This window comes from Callithrix jacchus, chromosome 17 (assembly GCF_049354715.1).
Source record: "Callithrix jacchus isolate 240 chromosome 17, calJac240_pri, whole genome shotgun sequence".
Classification (NCBI taxonomy): domain Eukaryota; kingdom Metazoa; phylum Chordata; class Mammalia; order Primates; family Cebidae; genus Callithrix; species Callithrix jacchus.
Window position 1 is genome coordinate 66709023 of NC_133518.1, and position 24228 is coordinate 66733250.

Below are 24228 nucleotides of genomic sequence, written 5' to 3' on the forward strand. Positions count from 1 at the left end.
GTGACAGGGATGAAGGCAGCAAACCACATTGCCATGTATGTACCTATGCAACAATCCTGTATGTTCTTCACATGTACTCTAAAACCTAAAACACAATAAAAGTAAAAATATACACACACACACACACACACACACACAACTTAAAGAAAAAAAAAGTTAAACATAAATTGACCTTAAGATCCAGCAATCCTTCTTCTAGGTATGTACTCAAGAGATAAAAACGTACATACACACAAAAATTTGTATGTGAATGCTCATAAAAGATTATTCATAATAGTTGATATGGTTTGGCTCTGTGACCCCACTCAAATCTCATGTTGAATTATAATCCCACATGTCAGGGGAGGGGCCTAGTGGAGATGATTGGACCATGGGAGCAGATTTTCCACATGCTGTTCTCATTAAAGTAAGTGAGTTCTCAGGAGAGCTGATGGTTTAAAAGTGTGGCACTCCCCAGCTTTACTCTCTCCTGCCACCATGTAAGACATGCCTTGTTTCCCCTTTGCCTTCTACCATAATTATAAGTTTCCTGAGGACTCCCCAGTTCTGTGTGATTTTAATTGACTCACAAAGAACTGTGAGTCAATTAAACCTCTTTTCTTTATAAATTAAATAAATAAGTAAATATTTTTAGTGTTGTTGGTAAGATTATAAAACATTTCCACAAACATTGTCTTTCACTTTAGACCCCGAGGGGAAAACAAGGCAGACATTATTATCATTATCTTATAAAGAAGGTCATTTATGGTTAGAGAAGTTAAGGAACTTGCTCTAGCCACATGGTACTTTTGGATATTTTTATTTAATCTTAATCAGTTTTCCTTAATTCCTGTTAAAATATTGACAAGGCATCCTCATTAAGGTTTGAATATTAATTTCACTTAGTAAGATAGCTTTTATTTTTCTTTACAGTTTGGTTTTATGGATATTGAACATAATATTTTTAAAGATGAGTACTGTTTTAGATAAAATACTATATGTGTATAAAAGAAAGCTGTTGGTATGAAAGAAAAAAATAATGGCAAAATATATTAGGTAATTAAGTGCCAGGCACTACATGTTATTTCATTTTATTTCAACAATTATGAGGCATATTCAATATTGTCTCTGGTTCACAAGTGAAGAAAACAGGCAGGGGGATATTGACCACTACGAAAAACAATACAAAAATAGATTATTAAAAAGGAGATAATTGCTTCTAGAGCCCCTCATCCTAGGTTGAAAATCTTAATAGTTTCTGTTTTTTTATTTATATAAATACATAAGTATTTATATACATTATATATTTATATAACACATAAGTATTTATATGTTATATATTATTTATATGAATACAAAGTATTCATATAAATAAACAAAATACAAATTGTTAAGATTTTCAACCCAGGATGAGGAGCTCTAGAAGCAATTATTTACTTTTTTATCATCATCTTTGCATTGTGTTTTTTGCAGTGGTCAACACTGTTTTCTTCATTTGTGAACCAGAGATAATACTTATGTATTTATATAAACAAATGTGTGTATATGTATAAATGTTTTATGATTGTTTTATTTTTTACAATGAGATCTCATTATATATGCTACTCTATAGATTTAAATACTTAGATTAATAAATACAGAACTGTTTTTAACATTCTGCATAGCATACCAGAGCAGATGTATCAAAGTTTTATTAACCAGTCATATGTTAATGAATATGTAGATGTTTTCAAATTGCTGGTGTGGTTCAGTGCTGCTATAAGAAATGATTTAGTAAACATCCTTGCATATATATTTTTAAGTGCTGGTACTATTATTTCTATGTGATAGTTTCCCAAAGAAGAATTGGTAGATCAAAGCTACTCACAGTGTTTTCCTGCTTCCCTTGAATCATAAAAAGACCTTGAGGAATAAGTTGTCAAAGTTATGTGTTGGCCTGTGCTGAGTTATATTATCAGTTGCTGCCATCTCTTTGAACCAAGATATAAGAATGTAGCCATCTTGGACACTACTCCTAATTGTCTACTTTGAAAGGTATTCCTGGGGTCAAGTATGAGAGCTCTGTCTACAAGCTTCTGCTACTTACTTAGCTCCCCTTTTAAGCTCTTTAGCCGTGTGTGATAGAGGTGGGTAGTACATGTGCACCTGCCTGATCACCTCTGCCCCACTGGCAGCAGTCTGAATGAAAGAGACTCTGAGTAAGTCACACTAATCTCTCTGAGTTCCATTTGATAAAAAGGAGTGGGTCTAGCTTCTGTAAGTCCCTTCCCATCCTGATATCCCATGAACTGTAAGATATTCATAACAGCTCATGAAGTACTTTTAGAATATCAAAAGACTTGTGCAGACCAGAATTAATATATAGTAAATGTCTGAGTCAAGTGGGCCTAAAGATAAATAATAAAAATAAAAATAAAAAACAAGTATACCAGGAAGACAGGTGGAGTAGCTGATGGTGTTGCCTGTAATAGATTTTAAAAGGTGTTTGAATAGATAAGTATATGTATGTATGTGTATTTATATACATACAAACTTTGTGTGTGTGTGTGTGTGTGTGTGTGTGTGTGTGTGTGTGTATCTTTAGGAAACAGTATACTGTGGTGGAAGAATACAAACTTATAACTGAGACAGCTCTGTCTCCAAGAGCTAGCTACTTAATTGTTGTGTGATCTTAGATTAAATGAGATCTAGCCTCATTTAATCAATCCCTCTATATTGGTAACAATAATAATTATCTTGTATGAATTTTATAGAGGTAAATATGCAAAGCAATTATAATAACATATAGTTAATATATTTTAGTAGTTGCTAGTACTTTCCTTCCAGATTTCTCCTTAGGACATAGGAAGTAAGAATTTAAGAAAATTTAAAATTCTTAGACTTATAATAGTATCATAGTTCTATTAGATAGTTAGGATTAGCTATGCCTTTTTTTTTATTATACTTTAGGTTCTGGGATACGTGTGCAGAACGTGCAGGTTTGTTAGGTATACACGTTCCATGGTGGTTTGCTGCATCCATCAACCCGTCATCTACATTAGGTATTTCTCCTAAAGCTATCCCTCCCCTATCCCCCTACTCCCTGACAGGCCCCAGTGTGTGATGTTCCCCTCCCTGTGTCCATTTGTTCTCATTGTTCAACTTCCATTTATGAGTGAGAACATGCAGTGTTTGCCTTTCTGTTCCTGTGTTAGTTTGCTGAGAATGATGGTTTCCACCTTCATCCATATCCCTGCAAAGGACATGAACTCATCCTTTTTATGGCTGCATAGTATTCCATGGTATATATGTGACACATTTTTTTTTTAATCTGGTCTATCATTGATAGGCATTTGGGTTGGTTCCAAGTCTTAGCTATTGTGAACAGTGTTGCAGTAAGCATACGTGTGTATATGCCTTTATAGTAGAATCATTTATAATCCTTTGGGTATATACTCAGTAATGGGATTACTAGATCAAATGATATTTCTGCTTCTAGATCCTTGGGGAATTGCCACACTTTCTTCCACAATGGTTGAACTAATTTACACTCCCATCAACAGTGTAAAAGCATTCCTATTTCTCCACATCCTCTCCAGCATCTGTTGTTTCCTGATTTTTTAAGGATCTCCCATTCTGTAGGTTGCCTGTTCACTCTGATATAAGTTTCTTTTGCTGTACAGAAGCTCTTTAGTTTAATTAGATCCCATTTGTCAATTTTGGCTTTTGTTGCCATTGCTTTTGGTGTTTTAGTCATGAAGTCTTTGCCCATGCCTATGTCCTGAATGGTATCGCCTAGGTTTTCTTCTGAAAATTCCCTAGTTATACCCTTACCCATTTTGGGGGAGGTTACATTTTTTCTGATTGATTTGTAGGCATAGACACTCTTATTAGTTATTAATAACTTGTCAGTATGTTGCAAACATTTTCTGATTTTCCTTTTAAATGTGTTGTAGTTCTTTTTCTGTATGTAGTAAAATTGTTTCTTTCGGAGCTTTCAGTGTTTTTTGACATGCTTTAAAGGCTGCCCTTTTATTAATATAAAATATATTTCACGATTCGCTTAACCTTTCTTCTATTGTTACTGGTAACACTGATGAAAATCTTCATCAGTATAGCTTCCTTTTCTACCCTGTTTGTTGAATTGTTTTTTCAAGGACAATTCCCAGGTGGAAGGATTATGTTGAAGTGCTCTCACTGTTAGTGCTTCCAATTGCCATAATTGTCATTGACAGGTATTAGTATAATAAAGATGTTGTTGTCAGTTTATATCATAATTTGTTGTTGTTTCTTTGACACGAGGTAAAAAATAAGTTTATGTACTAATTTAGGGGAAAAATCATGTTTATAATACTAAATGCATCCATGTAGAAACAGTTTGGCTCTCAACTTATTTTTATTTAGATTTTTTCAACAGAGAGTTTTACATATTTCTTATTAACTCTATCCCAAATATTGTTACTAACTGGAAAAGGATCTCTTTTTTAGTTTTTTGTTTACATACCAATATTATGTGTATCTTTTTTCCCTAACACTTACTAATACCAATAATTCAACTTACACTATTTGAATGACAATGACCATTTTATTGATTTATACATTTATATATGAGGAATTATATTTTCTGATTATAATATTTTCTGATAAAAATATTTCTCCTCGAAGTTATTACAAAAATTTTTCATAACAAGCAGAAAATTTTCATTAGACCAGTTAACAGGATAGGTTGCTTACATTTTATGGCTAGATGTCTGGATATTTGTGTTAACTGCTAAGCTTGTCATTAATATGGAATTCATGTACTGCAACTCACTTAATTTATTTAGCTTTATATGCAGCCTTCCCAGAAGATAAATATTATAGCAGATCCCTACTGCTGGGTTCTAGCCCTAGGCAGAGAGAAACTCAGAAAAGAATAGCAAGCAGCAGAACCCCTTGGGAAGAGTCACAGTCAGGCTTCAAAACTCATGTAATTTTCTTTTGTATTCTACTTTGTGGGCATCATTCCCCTTTCCATGGGCCAGTGTTCCCCAAACTTGAGTCATTCAGATATTCCATCACCATTTTGCGAGTTTCAGTTCTGTTACTACAAGAAAATTTTAATAATTTGAGTTGAAAGATCTAATTGGCTTTTATTAGCGATTCATGAGTCTGGCAGCATCTTATCTATGAAACAGAAGGGTGCTCTGCTGGGATTAGCAGAATGATCAGCTTTTGTAAGGCAGCTCCAGCAGGAAGAAGGAAACAGCATTGTGTAAAAAAACCAGATTGGTTAGCATCAGGTTACTTCAAGTAACTTTCCTTGTGTGGAAAAAAGCAGAGAAGGCTTTCTTAGGTTGACTGCAACCCTTATTATGGGTTGCTGTGAAACTCCTGTTTTTTGGGAAACTGGCTCATCTCCCCGTTCAGTTTGATTATGTGATACCTAGTGCAAGTGATTCCATTCTAGTTTGGTCTGGATTATTGGAGCCTAGTGCAGGGGCACGGTCCACAATGATGACCTCCTGTAAATTTTATTTAACACATTTGACTCACTTTTTTGTAATTTAATTTTTATTGAAGTAAAATTTAAACACAGTGAAATGCAGAGATATAAGTGTACAGTTTGATGAATTTTTCTTAAATATATATATACTCACATAACTACCATCCACAATCAAAATAATTTTCCTCACCCAGAAAGTTTTCTAATGTAAATTTTTATCCATTTTATCCATTTATTACTTTAAATCATCAGTGTAAATCTTAACATAAAATCTTAATTTTTCTTTTTTTGAGACAGGGTCCTGCTCTATCACCCAGGCTGGCATACACTGGTGTGAACATAGCTCACTGAAGCCTTGACCTCCTGGGCTCAAGTGATCCTCCTGCCTCAGCCTCCCAAGTAGCTAAGACCACAAGTGAGCATGACCATACCTGGCTACTTTTTGTATTTTTTGTAGATACAAGATCTCAATACATTGCCCAAGCTGATATGAAACTCCTGGGCTCAAATAATTCTCCCACCTTTGCCTCCTATAGTGCTGGGATTACAAGCATGAGACACATACCCCTCCTAAAAGTTCTTTTTATACTAGTTTCATTTGCCCTGTGCTCAAGATCTGTTGAGGGAAACTGCCTCCTTACAAGGCAGTATTAAAATGGCCTTCCAGAGGGTGATTTCAACAAGATACTCTTTACTAATTTCATAACTAAACCTACTTGATTCAATTGCAAGATTTACCTCTTTTATCTTGAATTAAAGTCTATAGGAATTCTAGAGGATAACAATTAGTAGTAAAATATTACAATTAGAGGAAACAGATAAATCTCTGATTCCAAATGCTTTTATACACCACTTAGGAAGGCAAGCAAAGATCCCTTGCGTCAGAATACCTATTTGCTGGTGCAGATTATTGTATTTGCTCCTTACATTAAAAAAGAAAAAGTCTTTATTGAGACTTGTATATTTGCTTAACCCTGTTTTGTATTTGTTTTTCCCATCATGGATCTGACTTCAGCCAAACTGCCTACTTGTGGTTTTCACAAAATGGCCGGTGGGAGTGGGAGGAGCGGAGTAGTACTGGGGAAATGAATATCAGGGGTGAGTATGGCAGAGTTGAAAACTCCTTTGTTTTTCTCCCCTGGAGAGAAAACAGTAGTGTGTCCTAGTATGAAGACCACACTATTCCCGAAGTTTATAGGGCATGTAGTATATGAAATGTGGCTACCAACTAGCTATAAGGGGCAGTTTTTCCATTCACAGAGCTGCTGGGCTGCTTGTTGCTAGGGTTGCAGTTCTGAGGGGCTGCTGTAAGAAAGTAGAAGTGGAGAGGGGTATAGTGATGCCTTCCTAAACCAGTGGTTTTTTTTTCCTAGTGCAGTGGGTGGTTTGTCTCAGAAAATTCAGAGTTTAATTATGCAAATCTGGGTTTGATAAACAAAAATGGAAGTTTATCTATCAGTGATTTTCTCTAGTTGTTTAAGACTTGTTTTCATTCTTATTACTAAAAAGCAAACAAAAAAGCATCCCTTTTGAATGTCACTGTTTATAATGACTAGTTTTATATTAATTTTTCTCTGTACATAATGCCCATTTACAGATTCACTTGAGATTAATTTACTTGGAATTTGAGTTTGATAATACTTAAAATCTGGTGTTGCAGATTCCAAAAATTTGAAACTTTTCAACCATAACTCTCCTTGTTTTCCATTTCATATTTTAACTTTGAACCAGAAAGCAAGAAAGATGATTCCACAAAATGTGGTTGCTTTTTTTTTAAGAAACAAAATCTTCCTCAAGTAACTGTTATCAAATGGTGAACAGCTGCCAGATGTTGTCCTTTGTTGTTTGGACCTAAGGTTGTGGTATGCAGTTTTCTTCAATGCATTTTGCTGATTATATTTATTACAAGTGTAATACTTTCTCTCTGATTCAGAGACACATAAGTCCTGTTTCCAACTTCAGACTCCACACAAAATGAATCTGGGTCTCCTCAGAACTCTGGAATATTTCTTGCTCACCATCATCTTCACTCCATTCCATTAGAACCAGAACCAGTATTACCAATCAATTGGTTATTGATAAAACATAGAATAGGAATTTGAATAATCAGTCTGTATTTTATAGATTGCAGCAATTACACTAGTTATATTAAGTAATTTTTCTATGCCTAATAGTTATGCTGCTATTCTACCTGCAAAGGGAGAGGTATCACTGGAAAAAATACAATATCAGTGAAAAGAGAATTGGCTTATAGCAGAATTCAAGTCTACAGTTTCAAATTTATAAGAATTTGGCTTTGTCCACAAGCCTTTCAACTTTTCATTGACGTCAAATGACACAAACCTACTTTATTTCTTTATAAACCTATAAATTATTACTTTTAAAATTCTTTAAAATTATAATGACTTTAAGGTGCTATCTGTCTTTTTGTTTATGTAGTTAATACCTTTACTCTGCCAAGCAAGGTGGCTCATGCCCATAACCCTTGCACTTTGGAAGGCTGAGGTGGGTGGATCGCTTCAGCCCAGAAATGCAAGACAAGCCTGGGTAACATGGTGAAACTCTGTCTATACTAAAAATAAAAAAATTTTGCCAAGTATGTTGGTGTGCATGTGTGGTCCCAGCTACTCAGGAGGCTGAGGTGGGAAGATCCCCTGAGCTTGGGAAGTTCATGGTGCAGTGAGCCAAGACTGTACCACTGTACTCTAGCCTGGGTGATGGGAGTGAGATCCTGTCTCAAATAATGATAATAATAATAATAATAATTCCTTCACTTTGTTCCAGAAATAATTTGCTGTATCATGAGATGTTTATATTAGGTATACATCTTATACTTATACTCTGCTACACACTAGATGGCAATTTTTTTTTTGAGATGGAGTCTTGCTCTGTTGCCAGACTGGTGTACAGTGGCACAATCTCGGCTGACTACAACCTCCATCTCCCAAGTTCAAGTGATTCCCCTGCCTCAGCCTCCTGAGTACTTGGGACTACAGGTGCGCACCGCCACACCCTGCTAATTTTTTGTATTTTAGTAGAGACGGGGTTTCACCATGGCCAGGATGATCTTGATCTCCTGACCTCATGATATGCCCACCTCGGCTTCCCAAAGTGCTGGGATTACAGGCATGAGCCACTGCACCTAGCATAGACAACATTTTAAAAATAATTTTTAAAACGTTTTGGTTGTGCTATTGTGGAGAGTCTGTCTATTCCCATGTATGAGAAAGATCTTATGCAATATACTGAAGGTAAATGCTTAAAGCATTTGACAGTGATCTATAGGTTCAATAATCAGTCTGGTTATCCTTACTATTCTAGTTGATATAGAGAAAATTATAAAACAAATAATGAAGCGCTTGCCATTAATTATTTTGTCCAGAAAAATAGTATGAGTACTATAACTACTGAATACTATCTGCATCAGCTTTTTAGAATTTAATTGAAACACATAGATTCTAGACAGTCTTCCCTAAAAACAGTATCTTCTCCCAACATTTTCCTTGCTAAGATATCCGTTGGCCATAGGAAAAGCCTGCACTCAAATAGGAATTGTTTCAACTGATTTGGATTTTCAGAAAGTCTAAAATTAGAGGTCAAATAATCTAATTTACTGGCTTTATTCAATCAGCTAAGCAACTGTGTCACAAATTCTGCTTTCCATGTTGTTCTTCCCTCCCTGGACTCCCTGTCTGGATTAGTTCTTAGTATTCTTAAACTCTTTATAATTATAAGTGAAATCTATTCTATTACAAAAAGAAACACCTGAATTTTCATGGTCTATCTCTCGTATAGATAGTCAAAGACCACTAAAAACTAAATTAAATGTAAGGCTTTAAAAACTACCAGTGAAGCACCAAATCATAGAGCTCCTTGAAGTTTCCTGGTACTCCTATCCTCTGCCAGGATTTTAAGTGTTAATCAAAGGCCTTTTATTCCTTTTGTCTAAGGTGGGCTGGTGATCAACTGCTATTTTTAGGGAAAGTGCTCCCTTGTGTCTTAGTTCACTGCTTGAGTACACACTCCAACATTCTCTTTGATAAGCCCCTCAAAGCAGAGAAATCTACAGTGCTTTATTGTAAACTTACACATGGCTGGGAGAGCGCAGGGAATAGCAAGATATTTATAAGTCACACTGCCACAGACTGGTTTCTGATATTGTCCAAATCTCATAGGAATGCTGAACTCGACAAAAGGTTGACTAGACTGGAGCGTGTGGCAATTGATGATTGACATTTATATATAAGAAACACTAGATTTGTGTTCTTTCTATTGAAATAGTATCTAAAATAGGGCCATAAAATGATCATTTTAATCATCCCCTCCTTTTCAAAGGAGAGTTGAAAGCAATCATTGTCTAGGCCCAAAGACTTAACTATGTTATTTGTACTCTCCAGATACTCAGACTAAGTAGTAACCATCATTTGCAGTGCTGCATATAACCAGTTTTCATACTTATTCTAAGTAGATTTTCCAAACCGAAATGAGGATATTGGCTTTTCCTTTTATATGGTAACTTTTAACAAGGAGTTTGTGTACATTATTCAAAGCTCACAGATTCACTTTTGGAAATTCTGTTGAAGTAGGCAGCTCTTTAGTGATTATTGACTTACAATTACTCTCAAAAGAAGATTACAAAACATATTTATTTCTTCCCTAAGCATAAAATACTGAATCAAATTTTCACACCCCCAGATTTAACAGAACTAACAGACTTACTCTTTGTGTTTAAAAATAAAAATAAACACTTCATTTAGCTGAATAGTGACTTTAGGAAATGGGCAATTGTCAAGTCAGTTTATGCAGATCATATAAATCTAATGTAAACACAATTCTATGGATTTTCTGTACTGTGTAATTAAAGGCAATTCTATCATTTGCAATTCCAGTCAGCAATCCTAATGATATATATGTGTTTTGTACACTCAACAAGGAAAGTATTAAAACTTAATTTGGTTTATTTAGAATCAGTGGCACATAGTGTTATATTTGTGTGGATAGGTGGGATGCATTAAATTGGTGTCTCAAAAACTTTAATTTGCTTGGGAGTCATCTAAGGAGCTTATTTAAACACAGATTCCTGGGACCCACCCCCAGAGTATCTGGTAGAGTTGGCATAAAAATTTGCATTTTTCTTTTTCTTTTCTTTCCTTCCTTCCTTCCTTCCTTCCTTCCTTCCTTCCTTCCTTCCTTCCTTCCTTCTTTGTTTTCTTTCTTTTCTTTCTTTCTTTTTTTTGTCATAGTCTCACTCTGTTGCCCAAGCTGGAGTTCAGTGGCATGATCTTGGCTTACTGCAACTGTAGCGTCCCGAGTAGCCGGACTACAGGCACACGCCACCACATCCGGCTAATTTTTGCATTTTTTGTAGCAAGGGGGTGTAACCATATTGGCCAGGCTGGTCTCGAACTCCTGACCTCGTGATCCACCCACCTCTGACTCCCAAAGTGGTGGATTACAGGCATGCCACCAAGCCCAGCCTAAAAATTTGCATTTCCATCAAGCTCCCAGGTATTGTTAATTCTGACACATAATGGCCCTTACACTGAATAGTACTAGGCTAGACAACGTAAGAGAATCAGCTATGCAACAGTAGGAAGAAAAGTGGGAGGGATGGGATAGGTAAATATTACCGTATCTACCTATAGTGGGTTGAATAGTGGCTCCAAAAAGATATATCCATCTGGAACCTTAGAATGTGACGTTGTTTGGAATAATGATTTTTGCAGATGTAATCAAGGTAAGGATATTAAGATGAGATCGCCTTGGAGATGGGCCCTAAGTTTAATGAGTGCCCTTACCAGATACAGACTTCTATCCTATATTACTGTAAGATAATACATTTCTCTTGCTTTTCCATTTGTGATAATGTGTTACAGCAGTCCTAGGAAAGCAGTGTACTACCCAAGCTCCTACTATACCAGAATGCTAAGTTCCCTCAGTCGTATGCTATAAACAAAAAGGTAAGAATCTGGACACTGGTCTAGAGGTAAACAACAATTAAACAACTAATTGGCAAGGAGAGTTGAATATTTTCTGGTATATTATTTAATCTTCCCCCAAATACTTTGAGGTAGAAATTTTTTGGCATCATTTAACAAAACAAGACCTTGAAATGCCAAATAGTCATTTAGGCCACAAATATTTATTGTTTACTTTACACCAGACTCTTGCTGGCTATTGGAGTGGTCAAGTGACACCAAAAGTGACATAGCCAGTAAGTGCTAGAATAAGCACTTAACTCTAGATCGTGTTATGCCAAATCTGTGCTTTTCTCCATTACATTTTATCAAAGACTAAAGCAGGAAGGCATAGAGCATTTTGGCAAATACTGACTTGTTCATTTCAGTCACTTAACAAAGTAGAAAAATAATTTATTTTTTTCCAACAGGAATCCCCCTGATTTATGATAACTGTTTAATGGTATTTCCATTAGTACCTATAAAGTGCTTTTCACTTTGTTATCTTTTAATCTTCTTTCTTCTTCTAATCCTGTTTAACCCTTTTTACTTTATGCTCAAACATGCAGATAATTTAAGATGATACTTAATAACAAGATGGAAATAATAGATCTATATTGTCTTTGGAGATGGAGATCAGTAATTTAAACAACAGTATTTCAATATTCTTGTTTTTGAGATGGGGTCTCACTCTGTGGAGTACAGTAGTGCAATCTCAGCTTCTATGAATTTATTACAAATTTTAGTTAGCTACCTTTTGAGTATTGATTTCATGTTATTGCATTTTTGTCAGTGAATGTGGTCTGTAAAATAGAGATTACTTTAATATTTTTGAGACTTCCTCTGTGACCCAGTAGGTGGTCAAATTTATAAATGTTTCAGCTTAGAAACATATGTATTCTTTAATTATTCAATGCTAGGTTCAATATATGTTCATTATATTAAGCTTATTGTTTGTGGATTGAATTATCCTATTCACTATTTTTTTCTGCTTTATTATTTTTTGAGAGGTAAATTGTGTAAGAAATTTTAAGATAGGTTAAAAAAAACTCTGTAGATTTAGCATTTTCTACTTGTAATTCTGTGTTTTCGCTTTTTACATTTTTTTCTTTTGAGATGGCGTCTCACTTTGTCACCAGGCTGGAGCGCAGTGACGAGATCTCAGCTTACTGCAAATTCCACCTCCCCGATTCTAGCAATTCTCCTGCCTCAGCCTCCCAGTAGCTAGGACTACAGGCACTTACCACTACACCCTGCTAATTTTTTGTATTTTTAGTAGAGACGGTTTTCACCATGTTAGACAGGGGAGTCTTGATCTCTTGACCTTGTGATCCACCTGCCTTGGCCTCCCAAAGTGCTAGGATTACTAGTGTGAGCTATCATGCCAAGCCCACTTTATACATTTTAAAGCTAAGTGTATTAATTCATTTAGTGTTGCTATAAAGAAATACTAGGTAATTAATAAAGAAAAGATTTATTTGGCTCAGGGTTTTGTAGGCTATACAAGAAGCATGGTGCTGGTATCTGCTTAGCTTCTGGTGAGGGGCCCAGCCTTCTTCCAGTCATGATAGAAGGTAAAGGGGAATCGGCAGATACAGAGATTACATGGCAAGAGAGGAAGTAAGAGAATGTGGAAAGGTGCCAGGCTCTTTTTAACAAGCAACTGTAGTGAGAATTAATAGACTGAAAATTCACCCACAAGAGAGGGCATTAATTCATATATGAAGGATTTGCTCCATAACTCAAACACCTCCCATTAGACCCCACCTCCAACACTGGGGATCAAATTTAAACATAAAGTTTCGATGGGACACACATCAAAATTATTGCATTAATATTTTAGGTAATAGATAGGTCAAGACAATTATACTTTCTGAGTGAATTTTTTTAGCATTTAGTAGCAACCCTTTTAATCTCTGATTATGCTTTTTGACTTAATGACTGCTTTTCTTCTAACATGAATATTGCTATATTAGGTTTCTTTTGTTAATAATTATGAATATATTATATTCCAGCTCCTTACTTTCAACCTTTCTTTTTTTTTTTCTTTTTTTTTTTAATTTTGAGACAGTCCATCACCCAGGCTGTAGTGCAGTGATATGATATTGGCTCACTGTAACCTACACCTCCTGGGTTCAAGCGATTCTCCTGCTTCAGCCTCCTGAGTAGCTGGAATTACTGTTGTATACCATCACACCCAGCTAATTTTTGTGCTTTATTAATAAAGACAGGGTTTCACCACTTTGGCCAGGCTTGTCTTGAACTTCTGACCTCAAGTGATCTGCCTACCTTGGCCTCCCAAAGTACTGGAATTAGAGGTGTGAGCAACTGCTCCTATTTGTTTCAACCTTTCCATGTCATTCAGTTTTTTGAATTACAGGTTTATTGAGATATAATTTGTATACCATACAGTTCACTTTTTCAAAATAAACCATTCAGTTTATTCAAAGTTTTGCAACCAACATTACTATCTAATTTTAGAGCAGTTTTTCATCACCTTGAAAGGAAACTTTATACCCATTAGCAGTCACCGCCTATTTCCCACCTCTCCCTTTTCTGTGGTAACCACTAATCTATTTTCTGCTTTCTATCGATTTGCCTGTTATTATACTGTGGCCATTCGTGTCTGGCTGTTCACTTTTCATCTGTATTATAGCATGTGTCAGTACTTCATCATTTTTAATGGCTGAATAATATTTTATTATATGGATATACCACACTTTATTTATCCATTGGTAGATATTTGGGTTGTTTCTAATCTTTGGCTATTATAAAAAATGCCATTATGAACAATCATGTACTGGTTCTGTCTGAGTGCCATTTGTTGAAAAGACTGTTCTTTGTTATGTCATGGGACTCTTCCTAAAATTCAGTTGACCATGTATGTGAGAGAATTTTCCCAATTCTATTCTATCGATCCATTCTTCTATTTTTATTCCAATACCATGCTATCTTGATTACTGTAGCTTTGTCATAACTTTTGAAATCAGGAGATGTGACCAACTTCTTTTAGCCAAACCCTTTGCAATTGCCCCTTCTAAAGAAGAGTATATTTCCTCACTGCATGCCTTTGGCTGAACTTTGTGACTTACTTTGGCCCATGGAATAAGGTGGAAGTGACAGTGTGATAAATCCAACCTAGTCCTTAAGAGGCTTCATGTATTTTTGTTCTCCTCTTGAGCCTCTAGACTAACCCAAATTTACCCAGTGGTCTTAGGAAAATGCAAGTCATGTAGGGCAGAGCTACCTACATCAGCCAACCCTAGACCTATAGGAGAGCATCCCTAGCTGCTTCAGTATGCATCAGAGATGTCCCACCAAACCAGGAGGAACCTCAACCAACCTGAAAACATAAGAAAAGAGGCCACCAGTTTCCATCAGGAAAGCTAGGATCTTCCATGAGAAGATCATCATGTACAAATGTCTTAACTCTTCTAAATTAGTCATTTACAAACACTGTGCATGTCCATTGGGGATCAGCAGGGATTGAAATAATTAGAACAGAATCTCTACTTCATGGTCACTAAGGGAACCAGAGCCTCTACCACCTGCTAGCTACAGTCTGGAGCTTGTAGCCTTTTCAGCTATCAACATGAGAGTCAAGGCTAAGAATGTACCCCAGATGTCAAGAAAGACTGGACATAATCAATGCTGGAGTGAAAAGGATCAACACTGGAGAGAAAAGGAGAAGAGGTAAACATAATGACGGTCTGGAAGATGAATTGAATTTCATGGCAAAAGGGACTCAGGAAGTCATTCAGCTATCTGGATGTGAACCAATTAGAAGCAAGTGTCTATTCTTTATATGGGTCATATTGTTGGATTCTATCTCATGGGAACCAATAGCTTAAAGTGGTTTTCAAACAAAAGTGTGAAACTTGCAAATATGGCAAATGAAAGTGCATAATGTAAACAAGATTTTAAATGGAAAGTACTTCATTCTTCAGGATACTGAAGGAAAAAATGTTTTAAAAAATGTTAGCAGCAAATTTCAATAATAAATATACTGGATAGACATTATCTGTCTATCCAAGTATTGAAACTACCAATTTTTCTGTCTATTGAAGTACATATTTTTAGACATAATAAAAATTAATTTTCCTTAAAAATTACTTGTATTTCTCTTCTTTTGGTGATTATCCTTAAATATGAACATGCTTAGTGGGTATAACCATTTAAATCTAATCACCGTCACTCTTCTCTTGAATAATTCAAGGTTCTGAAGATGCTTTCATGTTTGTCTAACCCCTTTTCCTCTTCCATTTAGTTGTTTACTTTTATAGATCCTCTTTGTTCTTTACTCCATTACCAATTAGTCTTTTTTTAGGTCAGTGTTTCTTTAGATTTACATAATGTTGAGCATTTACTTATCTTCACTTCTTTTTTATTTTTCTAGATTCAATCTTCTTCCTTCAAAGTATATTCTTTAGTAGCTCTTTCAGTGAAGTTCTTTTTAATTCTCACTCTTTTGAAAAATATTGTTTTAAAAATTGTAATTTTTTTCATAATAATGGAAATCAACAATCACAAAAAGCAGAAAAAATAGTATTGAACCTTTTTATACTCCTCAGTCTCAGCAAACACACATGTATGGCTGCCTTCTCAAACTGTAGTTTTATTGGATATAGTTTAATTGAAGATATATTTCTGGATATTGTTTTGAAATGGTATCTATTACAGCCTAATTGTCTTTCCTTTATAGTTAGCACAATTGACATGTTTGATTTTGGAAAATTCTTTTTTTTTTTTTTTCTTTTTTGAGAGGGAGTATCACTCTGCTGTCCAGGCTGGAGTGCAGTGGCTTGAACCTCCTGGGTTCAAGCAATTCTTGTGCCTCAGCCTCCCATGTAGCTGGGATTACAGGTGTGTACCACCATGCCTAAGTTTTTGTATTTTTAGTAGAGATTGGGTTTTGCCATGTTGGCCAGGCTGGTCTTAAACTCCTGAACTCTGATAATCACCCACCTTGGCCTCCCAAAGTGCTGGGATTACAGGCGTGAGCCACGACGCCTGGCCTAATTCTGGAAGATTATTTGGCATTATAACTTCAAATATTTATTTTCCATTGTGTTTCTATATTATTCTTATGGAACTCCTTTCAGAATTATTCTTGACCTTATCATTCTGTTCTCATGACTCTTAGCTACTCTTCCAAAAAGTATTTTTGTCTCTCACTGCTATAGATTTGGTGATTTCTTCAAGTCTACTTTCCAGAATAGTCTTTCTTCAGTGTTTCTAATGAGCTTTTTAAGCCATCCATTGGATTTTAAATTCAATGACATGACTTTTTATTTTCTAGAAGTATGATTAGGTTCTTTTTTTTTTTTTTTTTTTTTTTGGTTTTGAGTTGGAGTTTTGCTCTTGTTGCCCAGGCTGGAGTGCAATGACGTGATCTCAGCCCATCGCAACCTCTGCCTCCTGGGTTCAGGTGATTCTCCTGCCTCAGCCTCCCAGGTAACAGGTATTACAGGTATGCACCACTACACCTGACTATATTTGGTTATTTTAAAAAATTCTTTCATAGCTCATAGGTATCATAGAAACCTGAAGTTGGTCATTATAGTTTCTAATCCATTTTAACCCTTTAATAACTATATTTTTAATTTGGGCTTATTGCTGTAATACAAACATATGAAATGAAAATCATAAACATAAATAAAATTAGATGAATTTTTATAAAATGAGCATTCTTTTCTAACCAGCACCAAATCAAGAAGCAAAATATTTCCAGAACCCCAGAAATGTTCTCATGCCCTCCACTAGTCACACTTCCCACCTCCAAGGTAAATGCTATCCTGACTTGCAGGGCCACACTTTAGCTTTTCCTGTTTTTGAGTTTTATGTCACCTAAACTATACAGTGTAAATTATTTTATGTTTTTTATTTCTTCTGCAGATGATCTACATGCTCTTAATCTTAATACTTGTGAATTATGAAGACCCTGTATATATTTTCACATTAATTTCTTGGCTCTTTTACTTACTTTTGTCTTAGTGATTTTTAGAAATACTGGATAAGTCTTGTTAATTATTTGATTGGGAAATCTCAGGAGACATGAAATTGGATTTCTCACTTTAATGGTATAGACCTAGTGTTTTCATTCTTTTAGGATTATTGCTTTTTGCCATCTAATCCCCCATGTCAGACTGTATACTACCTTATTGCTTTTGTGTCCTGGTGAGTGAAGTTTTTCCTGTTCTCTTGTTATGGACAGAAAAAGTCCTTGAAGTCCCTAGGCTTTATGGAACATCATTAGCACAGCTGTCTAACCAGTGTCACCCTCGAATCATGTCACTTGCCTTTGCTTGGACATGAAAAGCCCAGGTCAAAACTCGTTTAGTCCCTTATCCTGGTACAAATTTCTTTTGGGCCTTCACCATGACAGTTTCCATCTGTATATTAATAGCTTTGCATTTCATATGCTTCTAGCATTGGATTTTGTTTTCTTTCTCTAAAGATTATATATGTGTGTACAACTTTAAGGTGTTTTTAATTAGTATTTTTACGTGTTTGCGAAGTTATCTAAGGGGAAGTGAATAATATGGAAAGTAAGCATCCAAATCAGATCAGTTTGCCATTCCTGAAAAGTGATCAGATCCATCCAATTGCAGTGACTATGCAGTGGGTGACTAGACTTAAAGTTATTTTTGGGCTATGGGCCAGAGCGTTTCTTCTGGCCAAATTTCTTGAACTGCATGGGACCCATTATTTTGCTGAGCTGATTTAGTCCCATATGAACTAATTCATCTTTTTGTCTTTGTTTTATAGAAGCAGATTTCTAAAAATAATATTGAAAAGACAAAGCCCAAATTTAGAAAAAGGAAAAGGTATGCTTTTAGAAATTAAACATTATGATAAAATTAAAATATATATTGGATTTAGTAATTGCGTGACCTTTCTCACAGTCTTTGATTCTGTTTCACTTGAAAAATACTGTGTTTACAGTTTTCTAAAAGAATTAGTAGAATTATGAGTAGTAAAAGTTTTATATTTATGAAATATTTTGAGCCAAACTATTAAAGATTAACATCACATGAGCAATCAGGTGAGAATCTGGTTTTTAGTTCAAAAATAGGTGATATAAACCAGAAACAGGTTTTCATAATGGACTGATAAGCCACAGATGACAAGTTTTAGTGTTTATCATTGAACCATCATTTTTTTAAAGAATGGGAATCAGTGCTGTGTTCGGAGGGATCCTATTCAAAAACAAGGACTGACACTCATAGGAAGCCCTTTTCTTCTTCTTTGTACTTTTTCAGAAGATGAGTAACTACATTTTAAAAATGGACTTCCACTGCCTTATTTCATTACACTTCACAGTAACCCTATCAATAGTTAGGAAGTATATTATAATCTGCATTTAAAAAAATGAAGAATTCCTGGCTTGGAGAAGTCAGTGACATTCTCAAGATCTTAGGGTTAGACAAATTATATTTGAACACATTTCTTCTGACTCTGTGTTAACAACAGGGAATAGTGGAAACAGTATGGATCTTGCAGTCTGACAGAATTTAGTTCTACTGTATTCTACTATTTACCTAAGTTGTCAGATTTCTCATTTTTCTCTGATATCTCAAATTCTGTTTCTTTATATAATGACAGAAACTATTCGTAGGTTTTTTTGGAGGAGGATAATGAAAACGCTTGTGTAAGGTGCTTGGTAAATTGTTATTGCTTTGCACATAGTGAGAGCTCAAAACAATATTAGTCTTCTTTTTTCACTGCAGCAAACTTTCTAACTACATAAAACAACCAAGAAAAGTATTTTAAGATAAGAATATATATATATTTATAATCTACAGTTACTAATGAATATACATAAATGGTCATTTAAATATATATAATAGATCTTTTGAAACTAAATCTGTCAAATTCTTTTCCTAGGAAAGCAACTTTAACATACTCTTCTGAAAATGTTTGTTACAATGATGCCTTATCAAAGGAAAACATGGGTATGTAAAGGCCTGTCCTGCTTTTGGTTCTTTAACCTATATATAATTCCACAAAATGTAGTTGTAGTCCTCTGAAAGCAAAGAAAGATCTGTTTTTTTTGTGTGTGTATACATATACACATGTATACATACGTGTACATTTATACACATACATACATGTGTGCATGTATACACATATATGAGAAATATTAATGGATTGTTTGTGTTATTGATTTAGATACTGAGGCTTTTAAATCTTCTTTAGGTTTCTCTTTCCTTGAATTAAATTTTCTCTGTTTAAGTCATGTATTTAATTTTTTAAAATAACGCACCAGGCCAGGTGTGGTGGCTCAGGCCTGTAATCCTAGCACTTTGGGAGGCTGAGGCATGCAGATAACTTGAGGTCAAGAGTTCAAGACAAGCCTGGTCAACATGGTGAAACCCATTTCTACTAAAAATACAAAAATTAGTTGGCCGTGGTTGCGTGTGACTGTAGACCTAGCTACTCCAGAGGCTGAGGCAGGAGAATCACTTGAGCCTTGGAGGCAGACCTTGTAGTGAGCCAAGATTGGGCCACTGCATTCCACCTGGGTGACAGAGTGAGACTCCCACTCAATAAATAAATAAAACATAAAAAATTGTACAATAACACACCAGCAGCTGTGGAAAGAAATACTAGCAACTATACGTTTCAATCTGAACCTCTTCATTCCAAACTTACTGGGATCCTAAGAGTGCCAAAGGGAGAGAAGAAAGAAAATCAGCAGCCTGGGACCTTCAACTAAATTGTCATTTGCTAGAACACTGTAGAGTGAATGTGGAATGCAGGGAGAAACTTTTAGTTTTCAAAGGCAATTTCCTTTTTCTACATTTTCTTTAGTCTTGAAAGCAGTCAAATGCTTATTTGCAATTTAGAACTTTGGCAGTCATGTTCAAAGCTCATTAAACCCTGAGGAGTTATCAGTGATATATTTATTCCCTTTTCCTTGAAGCCACTCCCAGGGCATCCTATGGCATTGCAATTCAATTGGCTAAATAAGTCAGTCATTGTAGTCTTATTAAAAACAAGGAAAGCCAGGTGCAGTGCCTCATGTCTGTAATCCTAGCATCTTGGGAAGTTGAGACAGGAGGATCCCTGGAGCCCAAGAGTTAAAGACCAGCCTGAGTGACACAGTGAGACCTCATCTCTAATAAAATAAGAATAATAAAAAAATTAGCTGGGCATGGTGGCACATGCCTCTAGTCCTAGCTTCTGGGAAAGCTGAGGTGGGAGGATCTCCTGAACCCAAGAGTTTGAGTTTGCAGAGACCTGTGATCATGCCACTGCACTCCAGCTGGGTGACAGAAAGGATCAAGTAGTTATTTTTTAAAATCTACTTGTTCTCCTAAACCACTACAAACTTCCGTTGTTTCTCTCTCTTTTCAAACTTATTCCATTCCTGTTTCCTTAGTAATTAAGGTGTTTTTTCTTGGCTATTTTATCCCTTTGCTTCACATGATCATTTGTATGTTCCTGTAGAAAGGTAAAAGGCTGTTTACTGAGTTCCCACTAGGAGACCCTGGCACTGAAGCTGAGGCCAGGATCCTTCTCCCCTCCAACTCACACAAGATACTACAGGAGAAATCCACTGTAGCCCAGAGGCATCCATTGATTGGAAATGACTCTTCCTTGTAATAAATGAATACATCTTGGTAGTTATCCAGGTAAAGGAAGTCTCTTCAGGACTGTAACTTTCGCTATGGCTCCAACAGTCTCAAAAGTTAATTGTTAAAATAGTTAACCAAATAGGTGTTTTATTTCTCTATCCCATTGTGAATCAATAAAGATCAAGAACATCGACTCTACTGTGTTCTTTGCTAGAGTTCATTCCCTTCCAAAAAGAGTGATTCTTTTTCAAGTTTCACTCTTCTCAAGTTTTTTATCCCCTATCTACCTTTCTATGGATCTCTCAATCTAAGCCTCTAATATTTCCCATTTCTCCACAGCTTAAAGTAAGATCAGTCCTAGATCAAATTATAGAAGAAAGTTATACCATATTTTTGAATCTCTGTCCCACTTCTTAGACCCACTTTCCTTATACTCCCAGATGTTAAAGTTTCCACATTAGTCTTCTGCCCCAGATTTGCTGTTTCTTCAAGAGCTTTATGCTCCACTAATTGCTTATCTATGTCGCTCTCAGTAAGCTTATCTCTCCTCTTTTCCTGTGGAACCATGAGTCAATTAATCCTTTTTTCTTTATAGACTGTTGAGTCTAAGGTAGTTCTTAGCAATGGGAGAATGGACTAATACAGCCCTCATCCCCTTTATCCCAAAAATGCCATGCCTCCCATTTCTTTTTGTGTCTCCGGGAATAGTACTCTCTTTTTTATTAAATTTCAACATTTATTTTACTCATGTCTACATTTAAGTTGTAAGCACACAGAGACATGTTTGTGGCTACTTTAAAACAAAAGAAAAACCAAGTACTTTTTCCTCCTTATCACCCTCCTCTTTTATTAAAATGCCGTCAGAATTTCAACATTGAGATAGCCCTGAAAATTTATTTAGTATATTTTTTTCAGTGCCAGCTTTGGAATAACCCAACCAGTATATAAGGGAATGTGTTAGTCTGTTTTTGCATTACTATAAAGAAATACCAAAGATAGGGTAATTTATAAGAAAAGAGGTTTAATTGGCTCACAGTTCTGCAGGCCTTCTAAGAAGCATGGTGCTTGGCTTCTGGGAGCCTTTCCATGAGGCTTACAATTATGGCAGAATTATGGTAAAGGGGGAGCAGGAATGTCACATGGCAAAAGCAGGCACAAAAGAGGAGAGAGTTGCCACATACTTTTAAACAGCCAGATCGCATGAGAACTCATTCATTGTTTCAAGGACAGTACCAAGGGAATAGTACTAAATCATTCCTGAGAAATCTGCTTCTGTGATCTATTTACCTCCTACCAGGCCCTGCCTCCAACATTGTGTGTTACAATTCAACATAAGATTTGGGCAGGGACATAGATCCAGACTCCATCAGGAGGAAACAGCTTCTCAAACATTTAATAGATAAGTTGAGGTGAAAGAAAACTCCATAAATATATATTTAAAGTTTTAAAATAATGATCGAGTTATTGAGACAAACCATGAGTTATTTCTTATCAGGAATGGAAAAGCAACACTGATTTATTTTCTACACATCAATTTTTAAAAGCCAGATATGGAGCTGGGCACGGTAGCTTGTGGCTATAATCCCAGCACTTTGGGAGGCTGAGGCGGGTGGATCACTTGAGGTCAAGAGTTTGAGACTAGCCTGGCTAACATGGTAAAACTTCATTTCTACTAAAAATGTAAAAATTAGCCAGGCGTGGTGGTGGGTGCCTGTAATCCCAGCTACTTGGGAGGCTGAGGCAGGAGGATTGCTTAAACCTGGAAGGTGGATGTCGTGGTGAGCTGAGATCATGTGAAACTGTATTCCAGCCTGGACAACAGTCAAAAAAAAGCAAGATATGGACTTCACTATTGCAGATACATTTTTTTAAAAAACTTTCTCTGAGTGATGGAGTAGCCATAATGCTACCACTTTACTCTCAGCAATAAATTGAAACAACTCAGAGAAGCTACAAGATAATCAGTATTGATAGAAGATGATTGGTTATGCAATCAGCAAAGACATTCATTTTGTCTGTGTCTTGGAGGACATTATTGACCAATTTTGATGACATAGTTTGTAGATTACAGTAACTGCTATTTTTGAGAATTATTTTTTAACTTAATTCACAATATAGGAATACTTATTTAGAAAAGCAAACCTCTCACTGCTCTGGAAGCAGAAGCTGACAGCAGTCAGGTTGGTATTGTAAACCCTAGTTGACTTATGAAGTCATCCATTACTTTGTCTAATTTTGATCAAACGGCAGCGTACGTATTTCTTCAGATCACTTGAAAACAGCCTACAATGCCACTTGGCAATGTTATTTATTATCAAAAATTGATTATCTTTTAGCCTAATATTAGAAATATAAAGATGTTTGTTTGCCTTTTTTTTTTACAGCATAGCTTAAAATCTGTCTTCTCAATAGTGCATTAAATGTCATTGTCAATTTTCATAGACTCATAATGTAAAGTAGGAAAACATAACATTTGTGAGTGGAACTGGGGAATTGGTATGAAAATAACCATACGCAGTCATCTATTAAGTAACAAATTACTAAATAAGAAATCTGTCTTAAAGAGGGTTTTAGTTTTATTAAAAGAAAAGTGCTTCAATAACAAACATGCATTCCTCTAGAAAATCCTGTTTTGATAGACATGGTATTGTTATGTGTTTAAATAAACTCCCCAGGTGATTATTATGCCCAAAAAATTTTGGATACCACTGTTTTAGAATTTAGCATTCTGTTCTGTGTTCTTAGGCCTTAGCAGTAACCCTAGACCACAGATCTATGTGGATGCAAGTAACATGTTAATTATAGGTTTTGCTTGTTTTGTTTTCAAACGTGAGAACTTTTTCTAAGATGTGGAGTGGCTTATTAGAAAGCTTCTTTCAAACTGTTTTGAAAGAGGTTTTCCATAGAGAAAACCTAAAATTGACTAGGCGGAGGTAATAGCTAGGAAGTCTTATTAGTCTATGCCTATTTTCTTGAGTTCCTGCCTCTTAGTAAGCAAACAGTAAATATTTGTTGATTGAATATGACAGTGGCTCATGCCTATAATCCCGGCACTTTGGGAGGCCGAGGCAGGTGGATAACAAGTCAGGAGATCAAGACCATCCTGGCCAACATGGTGAAACCTGTTCTCTACTAAAAATATCAAAATATCCAGGTGTGGTGGCGCACACCTGTTGTTCTAGCTACTTGGGAGGCTGAAGCAGGAGAATTGCTTGAACACAGGAGTTGGAGGCTGTAGTGAGCAGAG

At 35.7% G+C, this 24228-nt stretch overlaps 1 protein-coding gene across 6 annotated transcripts in view; it reads left to right on the forward strand.

Moving 5' to 3' along the window:
• Positions 1-24228, forward strand: part of ZCWPW2 (zinc finger CW-type and PWWP domain containing 2) — a 158495-nt gene that overhangs the window by 129200 nt on the left and 5067 nt on the right. For all 6 annotated transcript variants that reach the window (XM_054246848.2, XM_054246849.2, XM_078354430.1 and 3 more), the window contains 2 exons: positions 18169-18227; positions 19288-19355. In XM_054246848.2, coding sequence (XP_054102823.2) covers positions 18169-18227; positions 19288-19355 — 127 coding nt within the window. The remainder of the gene's footprint in view (positions 1-18168; positions 18228-19287; positions 19356-24228) is intronic.